The sequence below is a fragment of the Taudactylus pleione genome, unplaced genomic scaffold, assembly GCF_031769625.1.
Source record: "Taudactylus pleione unplaced genomic scaffold, aTauple2 ptg000372l, whole genome shotgun sequence".
Classification (NCBI taxonomy): domain Eukaryota; kingdom Metazoa; phylum Chordata; class Amphibia; order Anura; family Myobatrachidae; genus Taudactylus; species Taudactylus pleione.
Window position 1 is genome coordinate 782,745 of NW_028284773.1, and position 17,973 is coordinate 800,717.

Below are 17,973 nucleotides of genomic sequence, written 5' to 3' on the forward strand. Positions count from 1 at the left end.
TGCTGAATGAATTTGGGGTGCTTAAGTGCTCTCAATAGCTGCTAATTAGCATCTTTGCAGAAGTGGTGAAGAATAGTATTTAGCAGGTTTTTTTGCAGAAAATAAGTAGTCCCAGCAAATCTGGGGTACAGGAAAATGGGTACTAGCATATTTTAAAGTTGCTAAAGTGAAGTTTTAAAAAACATTAAAAATCTACCTGTTGCAAGCACCTGCAAACTTAAAAACACCTGGGGCATACTTGGTGAACCCCTAGAGTCTATTTCGCTAGTTTTTACATTTGTCGACTTTTATGCCCCCAAAATGAAAGTACTTTTTTGGGGTGATCTAAAGTATTTTTTTAACTTTTTTTTGATGCAGTTTACCTTTGGGGGACTGTCCCAAGGGTTCAGGGTTTTTTTCCAAGGTTTGCACCTCAAAACCCCAATTCTGCACTATTTTTCGACACCAATTCATAGGCAAAATTTTTTCGCAGGTTCCATTGCATTGAATTTCCATATGGCGAAAAGTCTCCGGAATTGAATACAGAGGGAGGAAACTTTTCGCATGGTGAAATTACATCACTAGTGATACTTTATCGCCGAAAATGGCTTTTCGCACCTGATTGAATACGGCCCATTGTTGCTAATTGAATGAATGAAAGTTATTAAAAATTTTCCCAATAAAGCAGATGTTACACTTATCCTTTTTTTTTATATGTTTGGGAACTTTGTGATATTATATTCCATAACAGAGGATTATGACCATCTAATCTGTGTTTATCAGGACTTTTAGTACTACTTTTTTTTCCTATATATTGGATCTAAAAGAAAGGGTCTTGTTCTTATAACAATGTCTGATATAGTTTATTGTTTTGTATGTATATGATATTAGTATATTACCTATTTTCATCAGGTTTGAATACTATGCTAGGACCCATGCACTAATGTTACCATAAATAATATATGTTGTAATAAATTATATTTTTTATACTGTATATTGCATTTGTGTACACAGATATAGTTATTATTATGATTGGTATAGCGCAGTTCCTTTAATTTTTAATTTATAAATATTGTCCTCTACTTTTCTCAATCTACTGTATACCACCTTTCTTTGCAAACTAATCAGCTCTATTGGAGTTTAGTACCATCTGTATGCAGATGATCCTCAAATCTACCTATCCTCCCCAGATTTGTCACCATCTGTATTGGTCCATATCAGTGAATGTCTTTCTGCCATTTCATCTTGGATGTCATCTCACCACCTCAAACTTAATATTTCTAAAACAGAATTAATTATATTTCTACTGGCCAACCTGATCTCTCCATCACTGCTGATAATTCAACAATCCACCCTACCCCACAAGCTCGCTGCCTCGGTGTCATCCTTGACTCTGAATTGTCTTTTGTTCCCCACATTCAATCTGTCTCAAAATCATATTACCTAAGTTTAAAAAACATATTCAAAATTCAACTATATCTTACACAAGAAATCACATATAGAAAAAAGACAAGTAAGTAGTTTTAATGGGTGCACTGGGACCCACGTTGGTAATTTAAATCTTTTTATTTTGTATTAGGTTTGCATTAAAGTCTCACTGTATTAAATTTGTTAAGATGGTGATATATAAAAAGATAGAATTGTGCAAAAGAGATGAAAATGAACGTGTACAATAAAATATGCAAAACAAAATCGTCAATTTGTCATTCTTTTAATATGATCAGTGTTTAGTAACACAGTGGTTCATTGCTTATTATAGTTTATTTTGTTATTTATGTTGCAGATAATTATTTCTTAAGGTTAAATGCCTTCATCAGCTCCTAGAAAGAAGTGGCAAATTGTATCAAACAATGTAGTGACTAATATTGGGTGTAGTCAGTATTCCAAATTGATACAGTGTCTTACCTTCCTATGCTTAGATGTCTTATCCCTATGTATTGCCATGCAATGCTTATAGTAAATATTTCTTAGCTATGCAGTATACACAAATATATGTTGTAGTTCTGAGTCTCTTAGCTATAAGGTTTAATCCCACACAGCAGGTATAACTATGTTAGTATATAGTTGATCAACACACCTAGTATTAATTTCTCTTCACTACATGTGATATATATTAGTAGTTCCAATTATATCATATGTGTGAGAAAGCCTGACTGGTGAAATGGCTGTAGGCTACCTGTAACCGATTGATAATGTCGTGTAACTAAATTCAATGTTAATATGTTAATAAATGGATATAAACCCCAGCCAATGATGTCTAAGTAAAATGATATATGCGCTATACATAGTGATAAGACTAATTGCTATTGCCTACGATTATTGAAAGCTATGCTAAATATATGAGGCCTATGCTCCAGCTACTGATGTATAAAATTATACATGTGCTATATTCAGTGCTGGGAATGATTGCAATTGCCTAAAGGTTCAGCTGCATTAATATACATGAATACCCAGAGCTGCAAAGGTTAACATTTTTACCTATAAAATCTTTTTTTATGGTACAGTATATGATTCACACACATAATAATGACCAACAGTGTCTCAAGTATTACACTGTATTGCTGACCAACAGTGTCACAATACTTGTATGAATAATATTACACTGCAGTTTTACTGACCGACAGCACCACTTACAATACTTTATGAATGTTACACTGCATTATAATGGTTTATAGTGTCACTCACAATACTTTATGAATTTTATTTTACACTGCATTATCAATGACCTAGAGCGTCACGATACTTTTAGGAATAATACACTGTGGTATGGGCAGCAGTGTCACAGTGCTTTGGATACACTGGGGGGGTACGGCATACATCGTCACAGTGTGTGGTACTGCACAATAAAAAAATTTAACTTTTTTAAATTATTTGTTTTTTGTCTTTTTTTTTTTAGAGCACATTGGATGGACAGCAAAACCCTGGAAAGCACACCCCTTGATGGACACCACACCCCTGGATGAGCAATACAGCCCCTGGACAGAGCACAGCACATCCCGCCTGGATTGGACAACACAGCCCAGCACAGCAAACCCCTGGATGGGCAAACAGTCCCATGGACAGAGCACAGCACGCCCTGCCTGGATTGGACAACACAGCCCAGCACCGCAAATCCATGCATAGGCAACACAGCCCATTGGAGAGAGCACAGCACACCCCTGGATTGGACCACACAGCCTTCCCTCGAGGGAGCACAGCACAGCCGGGACTCAGCAAGCAAATGGCGCTGATCACCGTGGGAAGGGACTTATATACTAATATAATCCTAAACCTGCAAGAATTTGACAGCGGGAGGATGACATTTTGCCTCCTTTTGGATTCCGAGTCAGATGGGAAAACCTGAGCCTGACTCGGATCCTGCTCGGATCGGTTATGTTCGAGTTGGTGTGGTTCTCAGAGAACCAGACCCGCTCATCTCTAGTAAACATGATGGTTTAAGTACATATCCTATTTAGTCGCATTACTTGTATATGTCCTCTTATGGGGGTGATGACCAGGACTGTCCTACCTGTGGTGAAAAGCCACTTGTTTTGTAGGCATGCTGATCCCAGGGTCTGCATCAGAGGAAGCAGACTTCCTAGACCCAGCAGAGGGGTTCAGACAGCTAGGCTGCGTAAGCTTCATCTTATGCACACTGGCCGAGGGCAGCGACCATCGCGACCGATGGTCATGATGGTGATCCGAAGCAGCATTTACAGATGCGGCACTCAGATCACAGATGCATGCAGAAAAGGTCTATTTAATTCCTACAGACACTTCCTGCTGTATTGCATTTTACTTGAATGGTATTGCACAGCTGCTTCCCTATGGCTGTACAATACCGTACCAATCAGAATTAGGCCCATAGTGCAGAATTCTCCTAATTTTTTGTCCACCAGCTACAATTTGGAATAAAAGTCATTTCTTTTTTGCTATTTCTCCAAAAGCGTTTGTATGCATGTTGCATAACTCTATTCTTTGTGACAATATACAGTAAATATCCTGTCACACCAGGATTGTTGGAGGCTGTGTCCATCTTTTTGTCCATAGGATTTTAAAGTGGACCTACATAATTTAATAGTAGAGCTTGTTTTACTGATAAACAAGCTACTGCTGAATCCACTTTAGGATCAGTGGCCTTGATACAGAGCCGGTCGCTCTGACAGAGTGCTCGCTCTGAATCAGGGCCGGTCTTTTTTTTTTTTTTTAGAACGGCCTCCTGGCCGCTCGCATAGCTGTGGGTGACCATTGTGGAGAGAAATACTGATAATGGTGGGGTGCACGGGACTAGCGCTGTGCTCCACTAGCCACAATCCCAATACTCTGCAAAAAGCAGTAAAATCTCAATCCATAATAAGATCTATATGTACAGAACATATATAATCAACAATATCAAAATTCAAATAGAACAATCTGAAACATATTGCCCCAACTAAGTCAAAGGGATTGCTCAGATCAAAAGTAGCTTACAAAATTCTCATATACTAAAGGCCTACAGTATAGTTAGATTCTTAGATAACACCTTCTTTGTATAGATATTAATAAACATATAATTGCTATATATACCTTTATAGATAAACCAGAATCAGACTACAGCATTCAATTCCAATGCTTCATTCAATCCACTCGGAAACAAAGTATTTAGATGGAAGGTCCAGTAAATCTCTTGTTTACACAGTTTTCTGAATCTATCACCCCCACATTGTGTGGGGGGTATAGATTCTAATCCAGTTACTGTTAGAGATTCTGGATTACCTCCATTATGTTCAGCGAAGTGTTTGGGAATACTATGGTTGCGTAACTTCTTAGTAATATTTCTACGATGTTCCATATAACGTATTTTGAGGGGTCTGGTGGTGCGCCCCAGATATCTAAGGTTACACCCACATTGTAGGAGGTACACAACCCAATTAGTGTTGCAATTAATAAAACTGGTAATTTTCTTCACATCACCTGCTAAGTCTACAATTGTATGTGTGTTATTATTTGTATATCTACAGGTGGTGCACCTCCCTCCTCCACATCTAAAGAAACCTGTGATTTTATTAGGTAGCCAAGTATTTAACATACTAGCATTGGTTTCAGTCATTGATGCTTTCATAAGGCTAGGGACTAGTACTGATTTTAGGGACATATTCTTCCTAAAAATAAATTTAGGATTAGTTGGAAGACAATCTCTCAGTACAGGATCGCTCTGTAATATATGGTAATTTGATTTTACAATACGTTTTATATCATTTGATGCATTATTAAATTTAGAAATAAAGGCTATATCACTCACAGGCTTTTTTTCAACACCATTTTTTGGTAAAAATAATGAATCTCTATCGACCTCTAGTGTTTCTTTATAAGCCTTTTCTAATAAGTATGAGGGATACCCCCTCATTCCAAAGGACTCCAACATTACCCTAGCTTGTTCTATAAATTTCTCTTGTGTCGAACAATTCTTCCTCAATCTCAATAGTTGGCCTTTTGGGATATTGGATTTCCATGGTCTATAATGGGCACTTTTGAAATGGAGGTAGGCATTGGTACCCACATTTTTAACGAAATTGGAGGTATGGATTATATTATCCTGTATTTCCAGAGTAATATCTAAAAAGTTGGTCTTCCTAGTATCATAAGTGTGGGTGAAAACTAAATTAAAAGTGTTAGTGTTGAAAGAATTAACAAAATCAGAAGCAGTGATAGCATCCCCATCCCAAATAATAAACAGATCATCAATGTAGCGGCCATAGAGGACCAGGCTCCTGCCGAGCCCACCTCCCCACACATGTTGGTCTTCAACTCGACCCATGTATAGGTTGGCGTAGCTCGGCGCAAACCTGGTCCCCATGGCCGTCCCCACCATTTGGAGATAAAACGTGTTGGAAAAAAGAAAATAATTGTGTGTAAGAGTAAAGGTGATAGCATCAAGAAGAAACTGTCTATGTCTCTCAGTTAAATCCACATCCCTCTCTAGAATCTCACCAATAATTTGTACTCCCAGTTGATGGGGAATGTTGGTATATAAACTTTGAACATCCAAAGTAAGAAAGGCATATGAGGGTTTCCAAACGACATCCTTAATCAATTGGAGAAAATGAGTAGTATTGCGTATAAGCGACTTTAACCGAGAGACACAAGGTTGGAGATAGGAATCAACATAAGCTGATAGAAAAGAAGTGAGAGAGTCTACACCCGAAATAATGGGATGTTCAGGGGGTGAAGTGAGGGACTTGTGTATTTTGGGAAGGTGATAATAGATGGGAATAGTGGGAAAAGAAGTAAACAAGAACTGATACTCTTCTCTCGATATTATTGCATCACTCTTTGCGGAGTCCAAAATCAATTCCAATTCTGCCTTAAAGTCAGTAGTTGGATCTCCAGGTACGGTTTTATAAAAATTAGTATCTTCAAGTTGTCTAAACGCTTCTTTAATGTAATCTCTTTTATCTTGGATCACTAATCCCCCACCCTTATACGCTTCCTTAATAATAATGCTGGAATCCTTCATCAGATCTTTGAGAGCCCTTCTTTCTCGTTTATTTAAATTATCACTCTTTCTACTACCATTTCCCTTGGTGGAACAGATATTCCTAAAGCCTTCTAGAGTCGTTTTATAAAACATCTCTATACTGCTACTTTTAAAGCTGATAGGAAAAAAATCAGATTTCCTTTTAAGACTCCCTTTATTGATGTTGAATATTTTTTCTGTCTGATTTGATTGACTGTCTGGTTCTATTTCGTCCTGAAGATCCTCCAATAGTTTAATTATATGGTCATCAGAGTGATCTAAAAGGATGAGTCAATAGGGTTGATATAGTCTTATTGACCAAAATGGATCCAAGTTCAAACTAGCAGCGCTTGTAAATGAATGAATAAATCCAATATTTAGCACTCAAGTCAGGTGTGACGCCTGACGTCGCCACGGTGGATGTAAACACTCCCCGTGCTCTGAGTTTCAAGATCAGAACTTGTGACTGAATATAACTTAGAGTAAGTACTATATTTCCCTTTTCCTATATATGTTAGTTTTGCCTCTTGTTAATAATATGTTATTAATATGTATTTTAAATGATGTGTCAGTGACTGATTATATAACGAATGAACCTGATCATTAACTAATTAATTAGAAACATCTGAGAGCGATTGTATACTGAATGAGAGCCACTATATATAGCGGGTCTAATCACCAGTGGGATACCTTGAAAAAGCTGCCCAGAGCAGTGAAACGTGTTGGTGCCAAATTGGACTGCACCCTGGATGCCGATATTCTACCGTATCACCTGCATTTTGGGACATACCACAGCAGCACAAGTCGGATTTTGCACTACCAGTTCCAGCTCCACATAAACATCACCGGGTCCACTTTTTGCATTGGACAAACCTCAGTGTGGGACCATCGCTAATGTTTGGACATCGTGGACTATTACAGTGGGTAAATCTACTTGAGTGCTAAATATTGGATTTATTCATTCATTTACAAGTGCTGCTAGTTTGAACTTGGATCCATTTTGGTCAATAAGACTATATCAACCCTATTGCCATACAGGGTTCAGCAGTCCTCATATGCTGGTTGCAGTTTATCGCTCTCATTTTATTCATCATATTACTAGACCTATGGTCTCTTATGTATGTGTTATGTGGTTTTAATATTTTACATGTTATTAAATTGTATTTAGAATCAGTTATCAGTGCTGCTATACGTTTATTCCAGAGCCCAAATTAGTTTTCTTGATCTCTGGAAAGGCAAACAATATATAAATACTTTGTCTTTTCTCCACATGATTCCAATCCCTTTCCAGTAAATCTTTAATAACCTTATCTAAACTTCTAATAAAGTTGTAATGGTTGTGTCTGTACATAGAATTTTTTTGGAGAAATGTACTCCTTGTCACTGTGTATGAACTATAGAGACAACATTTTTTTTCCAGAATTTTTGTCTGTCTGTTCATTCGGCATCACGCAAAAACTACTGGATGAATTTGTATTGCATTTTTAATATTGTATAGCTTAGTCACTTAAAAGAAAATTGAGGTATGTAGTATCTCAATGTGACATTAGGGAGAGGAGCAATAAAGGAAAAACCAGATGCTTGACACTTGGCGTGTGCAGTGTGCAGTCTCCTCAAGCTAAAAATGACTTGAGGACAAATATACTATTAGGGACTATTTATGGAGACAAAAAATGTTTTATCGGAATTTTCACAAGCTCCACAAGTCCAAAATTAGCATATGTATATTGCACACCCCGAACGCAAACAATTATATGTGTAAGCATATAGAAATACATAGAAATAGATATCTCAAGATCTATTTCACAGGAAAATCCAACTATATATTTAGCACTGACCAGGCAGTTTATCTTGACTCATGAAGTTGCAGTATACATGTCACTTCTCATGTTACTTGCAACCTTTAAGTGTTACTGTAGGTTAAAAACTGCAAATATTGTTTACAAAGACATTATCTACAATATAAAATATACATCACAATATTAGATGCCACTTCTGTCTTTGTAAAATTAGTTCTGCTGAGCAATAACAGCCATCCATGCGAGCGTAGCTGTGGGCAAATGCTAGTGTACTATAAATACTTTGCATGTATACTGTATATTTTTTTTAAAGAGTAATCTTATGAGCTGGTTGTAGAAGTTGTATCCTGTATACTCAGGCTGGAATATGATAGGTTGTATTGGGTGTAGTAGGTATTATGGCCGTCGGTTCAAATCCCGACAGCAGAAGCCTGGCAGAGGTGAAGATCCTGATCGCTAATTAAGGTAAGTATCGCTAACCTAATTCCCCCCCCTAACCCTAACCATCCCTTAGGGGTGCCTAACCCTAACCTCCCTCCCAAGTGTCTAACCCTAACCCCCCCTTCCCCGCAGCCTAAACCTAAGTCTCCTGGGGGGGGTGCCTAACCCTAACCTCCCCCGGGGGTGCCTAACCCTAACCACCTTCACCTAGCCTAAACCTAACCCTCCCAGCGCGCTGCCTAACCCTAAGTCTCCCCCAGGAGCACCCCTAACCTAACCCCCCCCCCCCACGGCTGTCTGCGCCCGGCGCCCAGGTTACCTTTGTTCGGTATGCCGGGCGTCGGGCTCCCATCATAGGTCTAATGACAGGCATCAGGATTTCGACACCTGTCATTAGTACTTTGCCGGTGTTAGACAATCGGGAAGCCGGTGGTCGGTATTTAGACCGTCGGCTTCCTGACTACATCCCGTTGTATTAGGCATGTTCAAATATCAAAGTCTCACCTAGTGCCAATGTTTTCCAGTGAGGTGTGTTTGAAATCGTAAAATCACAAGAATCTGTCCAGAATCCCACCAGAAAACAACTCTGGCCAGAGAGATTGCTCAAACTGTATACATTTTGAGCTATCTGTCCAAGAAGAACATGATAAAAAGTCACTGATTGATACTTAATTAAAAAATTATAAATACATTGATGGACCATAATTATTTTATAGATTTGAGGTCTATTTACTAAGCAGTGTTAGGAGACAGAGTGAAAAGTGATAAAGTGCCAGCCAATCAGCTCCTAACTGCCATCTCACAGGCTGTGTTTGAAAAATGACAGTTGGGAGCTGATTGGCTGGCACCTTATCACTTTTCACTCTGTCTCTTAACACTGCTTAGTAAATTTTTGGGGAAAACTGTTTTAAAATAATAAAATTTTATAATAGGAATGTGGAGGAGTCTGATGAGGAATCTAATGATATATAAGGGCATCTGGAGGGGTCTGATTGCATTTAAGGGGCATGTGGAGGGCATCTAAAGGGCACATGGAGGAGTCCGATGGCATGAACGGAGCATATGGGGGGTATAATGGAATAGAAGGAGCATGTAGAGGATTATGTCTGTACTGGGCCCCGCAATTTCTGATAGCAGCACTCCTTGCATCTGTCTTGTCACCAAAACTGTTCCACCCCTCCCCCCTCCATCCCATCTTTCCCTAGTTCCCAGTCCTATTCAGTCCCATTGCAGTGTGCACGCATCACACCTAATGTGAACAGCAGGTGCAGTGGGAGATGAAGAGCGTGCCATGCATGTTAGGTATGATATGCACTAGTAGCCACAATGAACACACTTACCAACACACATTATTGACACATTTCCTTCATACCCGGGTAAGCACTGACAGGAGTATGTTCCAGGTAGGTTTGTACAGTTGGTATTTTCAGCACATGGAGACGTATCATTAGCGCATTCATCAATGTCTGAAATTAAAAGGACAGAGGGCCTGATTCAGATCTGGTAATAGAGTGAAATAGAGCAAGTACCTGTGTACCTGGACAAACCATGTTGCTATGCAATGGGTGCAAATACATAAATTTTTACATGCAGGGTAAATACTGGCTGTTTTTGCATGTAGCCCACAAATGTTGGACAGCTTTATTTTTACACTGCAATTTAGATTTTAGTTTGGACACCCCCCTCCCACATCTAATTCTGCACATGTTACAACTGCTGAGGGGCGTATTTGGAAAGGAGGGGGCCCCATCCTCTCTCTCTCCGGTGGCCGCGGCACACTGACAGGTTCAGTAAACTTCGGGCACTAGTCTGTGCCCAGAGTCTACTGCGCATGGGCAGGACACCGGGAAAATTGCTGCGGTGGCCATTTCTGGGCAATCTGTGTAGCACCTCTCCAGCTGACATGGGACTTCGGAGAGGTAAGTATTAGAAAAGTATGGGTGCAGGGTGTGTGGTGGTATGGTTTTACCGAGATGCTCAGTTACTCGCTCTTTCTTACTCTATTCCCAACTCTGAATCAGGCCCAGAGTTTGTATTTTTTGTAACTTTTTTACTAATGTAACATTTATTTATTACATAAATCATCCAAGTTTTGTTCTTTTATATGTTAATAACATCTAATTATTTTCTCTATTCTACTTTTAACAAGCCTAAAACAGAGTGAAATACAGTATGACTTTAGTTATCGACACATAAATTATTCTGCATTACCATCACACATGGAGCTGTCCAGTGCATTCACCACGTAGCCTTCATCACAGCTGCAGTTGTATCCTCCCAGGAAATCATTGCACACTTGTTGACAAGTTGATGTATTGAGATAACACTCATTGATATCTAAAAATAAATGGATAGTACTAAAAGTAGATACAGTTTCTCAAGGATCCTCTACTATTTATATCATTGGATATTCTAGCACATTTAGAGCTGGATTTTAATTTTAATTGTAACAAAGCTGAAACATGAGTATTCTGCAGGGTTCTTAACACATTATACATCCAAGAAACATTTCTAACAATGCAGTGACGTAAATACAACACAACCACTTCACACTGAAAAGATTCATATTCCTGTGTTAACACAATATATTTAGTTTTTAAAGTTCTCTTAAAAAAAGTATCTGCACATCAGGTAATATGGATATATTGAGAGTGAGAGAGACTGCAGTGGAGAGCATTATGCAGATCAGGAACAGGATGGCGAGTGTGTCTATGTTTGTATAGGAGGGAAGAGCCCCCTTTGAAAGTTAAAAAACAGAAAAGATGTAGCACTGGAGCAAGTTACAATTAAACAGTTTTAATGACGACAATTATTGGTATAAAATGTTTCATAACAAAAGGAAGTAGCAATAAATAGCAATAAATTGTAACAATGGTATAATACAAATAAAATAACTTAAAATCTGTGTGCACGCAGGATTGGTATATTGTAGTTAATTAGATGCCACTGCCCATAGAAAAAATAAAAAGCAATATAAATGCATAAATGCTGACACTATAGGACAATACATGTGCCCAGGTCAGGGCCGTTAGGTAGATGTGAAGACAGCCATGTGTAGCAATTCTGTTACTTGCAACAAGCATATGAAAGTTTGAATTCAGTAGCATTACAAGTGTTAGTTGCAGCAAGCAGGATAGAATTTGTATTCAGTATTAGAGAGTGTTCAACCTTAGGGGGACAGCGCTTTGGATGCCCAACTTATATAGTGATATATTATGTATGGTAGCTTGGGACACCCCAATAAAGAGGTCCCCCTTTCCTGAGCACCACTGGCATACAATGAAGCCCGGGGCTCTTACCTGCACCCCTGGCCGGTGGGTGCAGGAGTGTCAAAAATAGATAAGTACTATTGTTTTGTACAGTATAACTACAGGTGCTAGCTTGCCTGCCCTTTGGCACATTTGGAGCTACAAGTGCCAGCAGGCGGCCAGCACCCGTACACCCACTATAAAAAAATTGTAAAATAATAACATGACACACACACCGTAGAAAGTTTATTACATACCTAACACACTCACACATACTTACCTTCTGCCAGATGTTCCATCCCCATGTCCAGTAGAAATCCCACAATTTACCTGTAAAAAATTTCCAATGCTCACTTACCTCATGGCGTCACATCTGTCCTTTCTCCAGTAGGTTCCAGAGTTTCAGCGATGCTAATAGAGTTTCAACTCAGGCAATCTCGAACTAGACACGATTAGTAAATTTACCCACATATGTCACCTTACTGTTGGCTGTCACTGGCGTCCCGGTCAGCAGAAAGGGACAGGTCTTGCCTATCAGTAGCAGTGGCTTGATGTCCAACTGGTGAAGACAGAGCAAACGCTGTATCTTGTAGCTTAACATGCTGTACGGCAACTCCCGGATTCTCACATCCCACAGCTCCAGCAGTACTTCCTGGTACAGAGATCATCTGACACATTTCTCGGCCATCCAGAAGGGCCATTTCATCAGAGGCATGTTAGGACTTAGACTAAGGGGTCTATTTACTTAGCAGTGTTAGGAGACAGTGTGAAAAGTGATAAGGAAGTGATAAGGTGCCAGCCAATCAGCTCCCAACTGTCATCTTACAGGCTGTGTTTGAAAAATGATAGTTGGCAGCTGATTGGCTGGCACCTTATCACTTTCTTATAATATATCACTTCATCAGTTGGGCATTCATCCGGCTGTTCCCTTAAGCATGAACTCTCTCTAATACTGAATACAAATTCTATCCTGCTTGCTGCAACTAACAATTGAACTGACCGATTGCTGCACATGCACAGAAGCACCTCCGGGACATAAACCCGGAATTCCCCGCACCCCAAAGGACAGCTCTTATTGGTAGATAGGTCCTGTGCAGTTTTAATCGTAAAAACTACATGCATACAGCATTAATAAACTCCACTATGCATGCGGTAAGGGGATATGGTAGTAATTACCAACACTCAGGATGACGGCGTCTAGAATGCCAGCGCCGGAATCCCGGCACCTGTCAGAATCCCAGCACCGGCATCCCGAACGCCAGCCTGACAATGGTAAGTACTGGAGTTTAGTGGGATGGTTAGGGTTATGCACTGGGGGGGGGGGTTAGGGCTAGGCACTAAGGGGGAGGTTAGGTTTAGACACTAGGTGGGAGGTTAGGATTAAGCAGCAGGCAGGAAGGGTCAAGATACTAACCGACCAGTGTCTGTATCCTAACCCTGTCAGGATGTCGCCGTCAATATTCTGACCGCCGGTATCTCAAGCGCCGGAATCCCATACCCAACCCATGGTAAGTGGCGGGATGTGTCGCATTCAAAATGCAATGCTTGATATATTCCACCCTATGTGTTAAGCATCTGTTTTATACAGGGTCCCACTGGTAAGGTCTACTCCACCCTCTCCTTAGTCATAGCTTAAGAGGAAGGGTCTGTCTCATTGCAACCTGTCGTTTATACTGGGTTCACAGTTGCAGATGTGCACTGCATCTATGCCATTTATACAGACTATGGTTTGTCATTATGTAATGTCTCAGGAAAGCACAATGAAATTTGGATACAGACATTAATATCCAGAAATGTAGAGATGTGTTCTTACCAGTGCAAGTTATTCCATCTCCAGTTAGACTGGCAGGACATGAGCCACAATCAAATCCTTCCTCTGGAGCGATTCTATCTACACAGGTGTTGTTATCAAAACATTTGTTTTCTGCACATCCATCAAAATCTTCATCACAGTACATTCCTGTCCATGCAGCAGAACAGTTACATCCAGCCACCTGCACGAGAAGGCATCACAAAAACTAAAATAATATCTATATATATTTTTCCATATTTGTCTACTTTTTTTATGCTGCCAGAGGGTGACTCCAAAGTGGATAGTGTGTATCTGTGAATATTGTTATCGCACCCTCACCCCCTCTGTTCAACCACACAGTTTTTGGCATTGTAATGTGATTCATGCAAATTTTTAATTTGTAAGCCTCCCAGATATTCCACTAGAGCAGGTAAGTAAAATATATATATATATATATATATATATATATATATACACACATATACTGACATATCACGCTGCACATAGTAAAAATAGAAGCAGCATTCCGTGTTTACAATTTAGAGGCCCGACGGCCATTTCAGTGCTCCTCAAGGGATCCTTTTATATATATATATATATATATATATATTGTAACAGGGTCGTAGTAAGTAGGACACACGATAAGCAGGTTCGCAGTGAAATACTGCCTTTTAATTGTGACAGACACTGCACTTTAATACACAAACAGAAGCCTGGACAAACAGGCACAGTAATTAGACATGCAGGTGTAAGTAAATGACCCTGCATCAAAGTGCTATTGTTCAGTCTGCTGCGGTAGAATGCAGCCACAATCTGCTATGCTCTTAGCACAGCTAAGTCCATGGCACTAATGAGACTCCAGTCTACTTGCTGGCTGTTATACAGATACAGTTCCCAGAACACTGGGTGTATGAGAGTTTTAAACCCTTGCTGCCAGATGACTTCCAGCTGGACCTGTGCCATCCTTAAAACCCGGAGATCCAAACCTCTACTTCTGCAGACTGCCCAGGATTTGCTTTAGTCTTCTTTGGAGGGAGCTGATCCCATAGGATTGTGGGTAATGCCTACTACCTCATAGGTGCTCCCCTTTAGGGTGAGACTCATTTGTACATGGATAAATTTTTCTGTGGATCCATGTACACAAAACACCTCAACTTACCCTGGCACTTTTTCTACTACCCTGGATAGGACAGCCTCTGAAATCAGGGTTAGCTCACTTCCTGAATCTATTATGGCGGGTAGTTCTCAACCATCATGCAAAACTGACTCCCACATCAATGATGGTCTGGAGTCCAGGGGTACCATAGTACAGAAAGCTGGGTACATAGCACCCGTGTTGGCCACACCATAGTCCACAGGCTCTGATTTTTTTGGACAGGCCTGCCTTATATGACCTGGCTCTCCATACTCATAGCAGGCGACCATAAAATCTCCATTGGTGTCTCCGCGAGCAGTGGGTCTAGACGGGCTCACAGGCCAGTGGGGTGCCAACTTAATGGGACGCCCATTACCTCGTCTCTTTTCTGGCATTTTTGACATATTTCCTGTGGTTTCATACTGCTCCAATACTATAGCTAACTCCTCCAGCGCTGCATACTTTGACCTAGGGTCCTTATGCACTGGTCGACAACTACCATCTCCACAATCAGTGTGGCAGTGTGGACCTCCGGCGGGAGCCAACTTTGCCCCTGTCTGGCGAGTTCTGCAACTTACTTCCAAATTGGGACCCCTGGCAGTAGGGCCCACTTATGGAAATGCTGCGCCTTCCCAGCTGGAGTGAATCCTGACTGGGCCAAAATGGCACTTTTGACCAGGTCATACTTCTCCGCATCAGTGGAGAACAAATCAGCATATGCTTTTTGTGCCTCGTCAGTGAGATAGGGGGCAAGTATATTAGCCAAAGAAGTGGCTGGCCACTTTAAGTGCCCTGCAGCTGTTGCTTCCACTGACTGGGTCATCAGCCGCAACATTTGTTCTTCTTTCCTCTGATGAGAGGCCAACAAATCTGTCATGGTGAGAAATACCTCCTCCATTGTAACTTCTGGAGGTTTATGCAAGAGTTTATGTGCTTTCAAATAAGGGCAATGAGAAGCCAGTTTTTTCCAACAATAAATATATAAGTTTGGAGATTACTTTCATAACTTTCCAAACAAACACTGTTCCCTCTTCCAGCAGCGCAATAGTCACCGCAGTAAGGTAAAGGAAAGAAACACTGTCTTCTCCTATACACACAATAAATTTTCCCACAGTGCGAGGCAATTTATAAAGGGTTCTTGATACAACTTCGTATTTTATGATTCACCAGCCATACTTACATATACTTGAACGTTCTACCTCGTTAGTTCCTTAGCCACGCCGGAGGCATCTGTGCTGTGATACAGCAGCACAGGTCCCCGTACAAGCCACCAAATGTAACAGGGTCATAGTAAATAGGACACACAATAGGCAGGTTCACTGTGAAACAGTGCCTTTTAATTGTAACAGACACTGCACTTTAATACATAGACAGAAGCCTGGACAAACAGGCACATTAACTCAAATGACCTGACATTAGTCCTCATCAAAGAATTTAAACAGGACTTACCTGAGGAGCCACTTCAGAATCCAGTACAGCAAGCAGTGAATAGACTTGCCAACCTTGATACTGAAGAAGCATTAAGCACTTCCTGCCAGTACAATTCACTGTTTGACACATGGTTTCTTTCTAAGATGAACCACTCTTAAAGTGACGGTAGTTCTTAATGTTCAACTCTTATATAACTTACTATTGTGAATGTTGAACTACTTTACTCACTTACTCATTCAAGGTTCAAATTAAACAGCTAAATCTCATGAGACTTGTACCCTAATCTACAATTTTTTTGATTAAATAAATTGGCCAAATCAGAACAACATCGCTCCAGTGTGTACCCAGCTTTAGGTCCATGCTCAGACAGAGATTGTTATTACATTTGCTTATGATTCATTAAGTGGATATAGGTGATAGGTCCATTCAAATCCTATAGGTCTCCTACTTGTTGATGCTGCCAATTAGAGATAGTAGGGTATCCAGAAGTTGCATATAATGGAAAAGCAATCGCTTAGATACAGGTAAGTTAGGAAATCAGTTTGTTACAGTATAGTTAATCCTAAGTAGTCCAAGTCAGGGTGGAACATGAATACATTTCTATATCTGAGAAGGTGGGCAGTTACCCACTAAACATGTTAGACTAGCGAAAACCTGTGAAACTGTGCATTCATATATCAACTTTAAATATTTAGCTTCAGCTTCATTTTCAAATATTTTATCTAGCCAGTTCTGACTGCTGCCGATGTACTAATTCCATTTTTATTGCGGTTTATTGTTATTTCATAAAATAAAAATGCACCATCCAAAAGCAACACTTCAGAATCCAGTACAGCAAACAGTACACCATCCAAAAGCAACACTTACCTGAAATGTTGTGGTCTCATTTCCTAGGCTTGTTGCACTGTCATACATGCAGCTTCCATCGTTTGTGCAGTTACAGAGCACCAGAGTTAGGATTACTTCAGTGGCGATCTTGGAATCATTAGCTGCTACAATGGCATTAATGGGTGCTGAGCTGGTAGGATACCATACCAATTCTCCATCCGCTGTATAACACAAAGGAAGGTTGTAAGAAAGTAAAGTAGATACTAGATATAAAGAGATCTGTGACATCATTTGTGGTGAAGTGGAGTGTAAGGCATACAGCTGGGTTAAACCCCAATGTTGTAGGAGCAGTGGGTTGTGTTAAGGGTTATGTTAATTCTTTTTTCTTATGTTTTGAACTTGATGGTTCAACCTATAGGATTGCAGGGGTGTGTTTAAGTCCATGAGTGACAGCACCTTTTACTTTTGGAAATTCCTCCCACCCACCCATTTGTTTAAATGTGGTGTTTGTGTAGTGGTGGAAAGAACTGAAGTTTTTAGTTTGGTGTGCTCAATCGGTTCCTGCCGGGAAATGACACAGACTGTCTGAGCTTGCTTCTCAGGGGAGTTTAACACCAATGATTTGCATGCATGTTCTTGTAGAATTTTGTCAGATTCTTTGTTATTTTCCATCATACTAACTTTAATTAATTAATTTAATTAATTTAATACTCAGAAAATTGCAGGTAATTTAAATGATGGATGTATGGCCTCCTATATGTACGATTGTGTGTCTGAGTTTACAACCAATACAGTCACATAAAAAATATATATATCAGGCGCTTATTAAAAATTTTTTTATTTAA

General features: G+C 40.0%; 1 protein-coding gene across 1 annotated transcript in view; it reads right to left on the reverse strand.

The window, feature by feature from the left end:
* The window catches only part of MUC4 (mucin 4, cell surface associated), a 256,422-nt gene that overhangs the window by 149,107 nt on the left and 89,342 nt on the right, over positions 1-17,973 (reverse strand). The window contains exons 24-27 of the mRNA XM_088444695.1: positions 17,168-17,349; positions 13,756-13,936; positions 10,906-11,031; positions 10,035-10,160 (exon numbers count right to left, since the gene is read on the reverse strand). Of these exons, the coding sequence (XP_088300821.1) occupies positions 10,035-10,160; positions 10,906-11,031; positions 13,756-13,936; positions 17,168-17,349 (615 nt within the window). The remainder of the gene's footprint in view (positions 1-10,034; positions 10,161-10,905; positions 11,032-13,755; positions 13,937-17,167; positions 17,350-17,973) is intronic.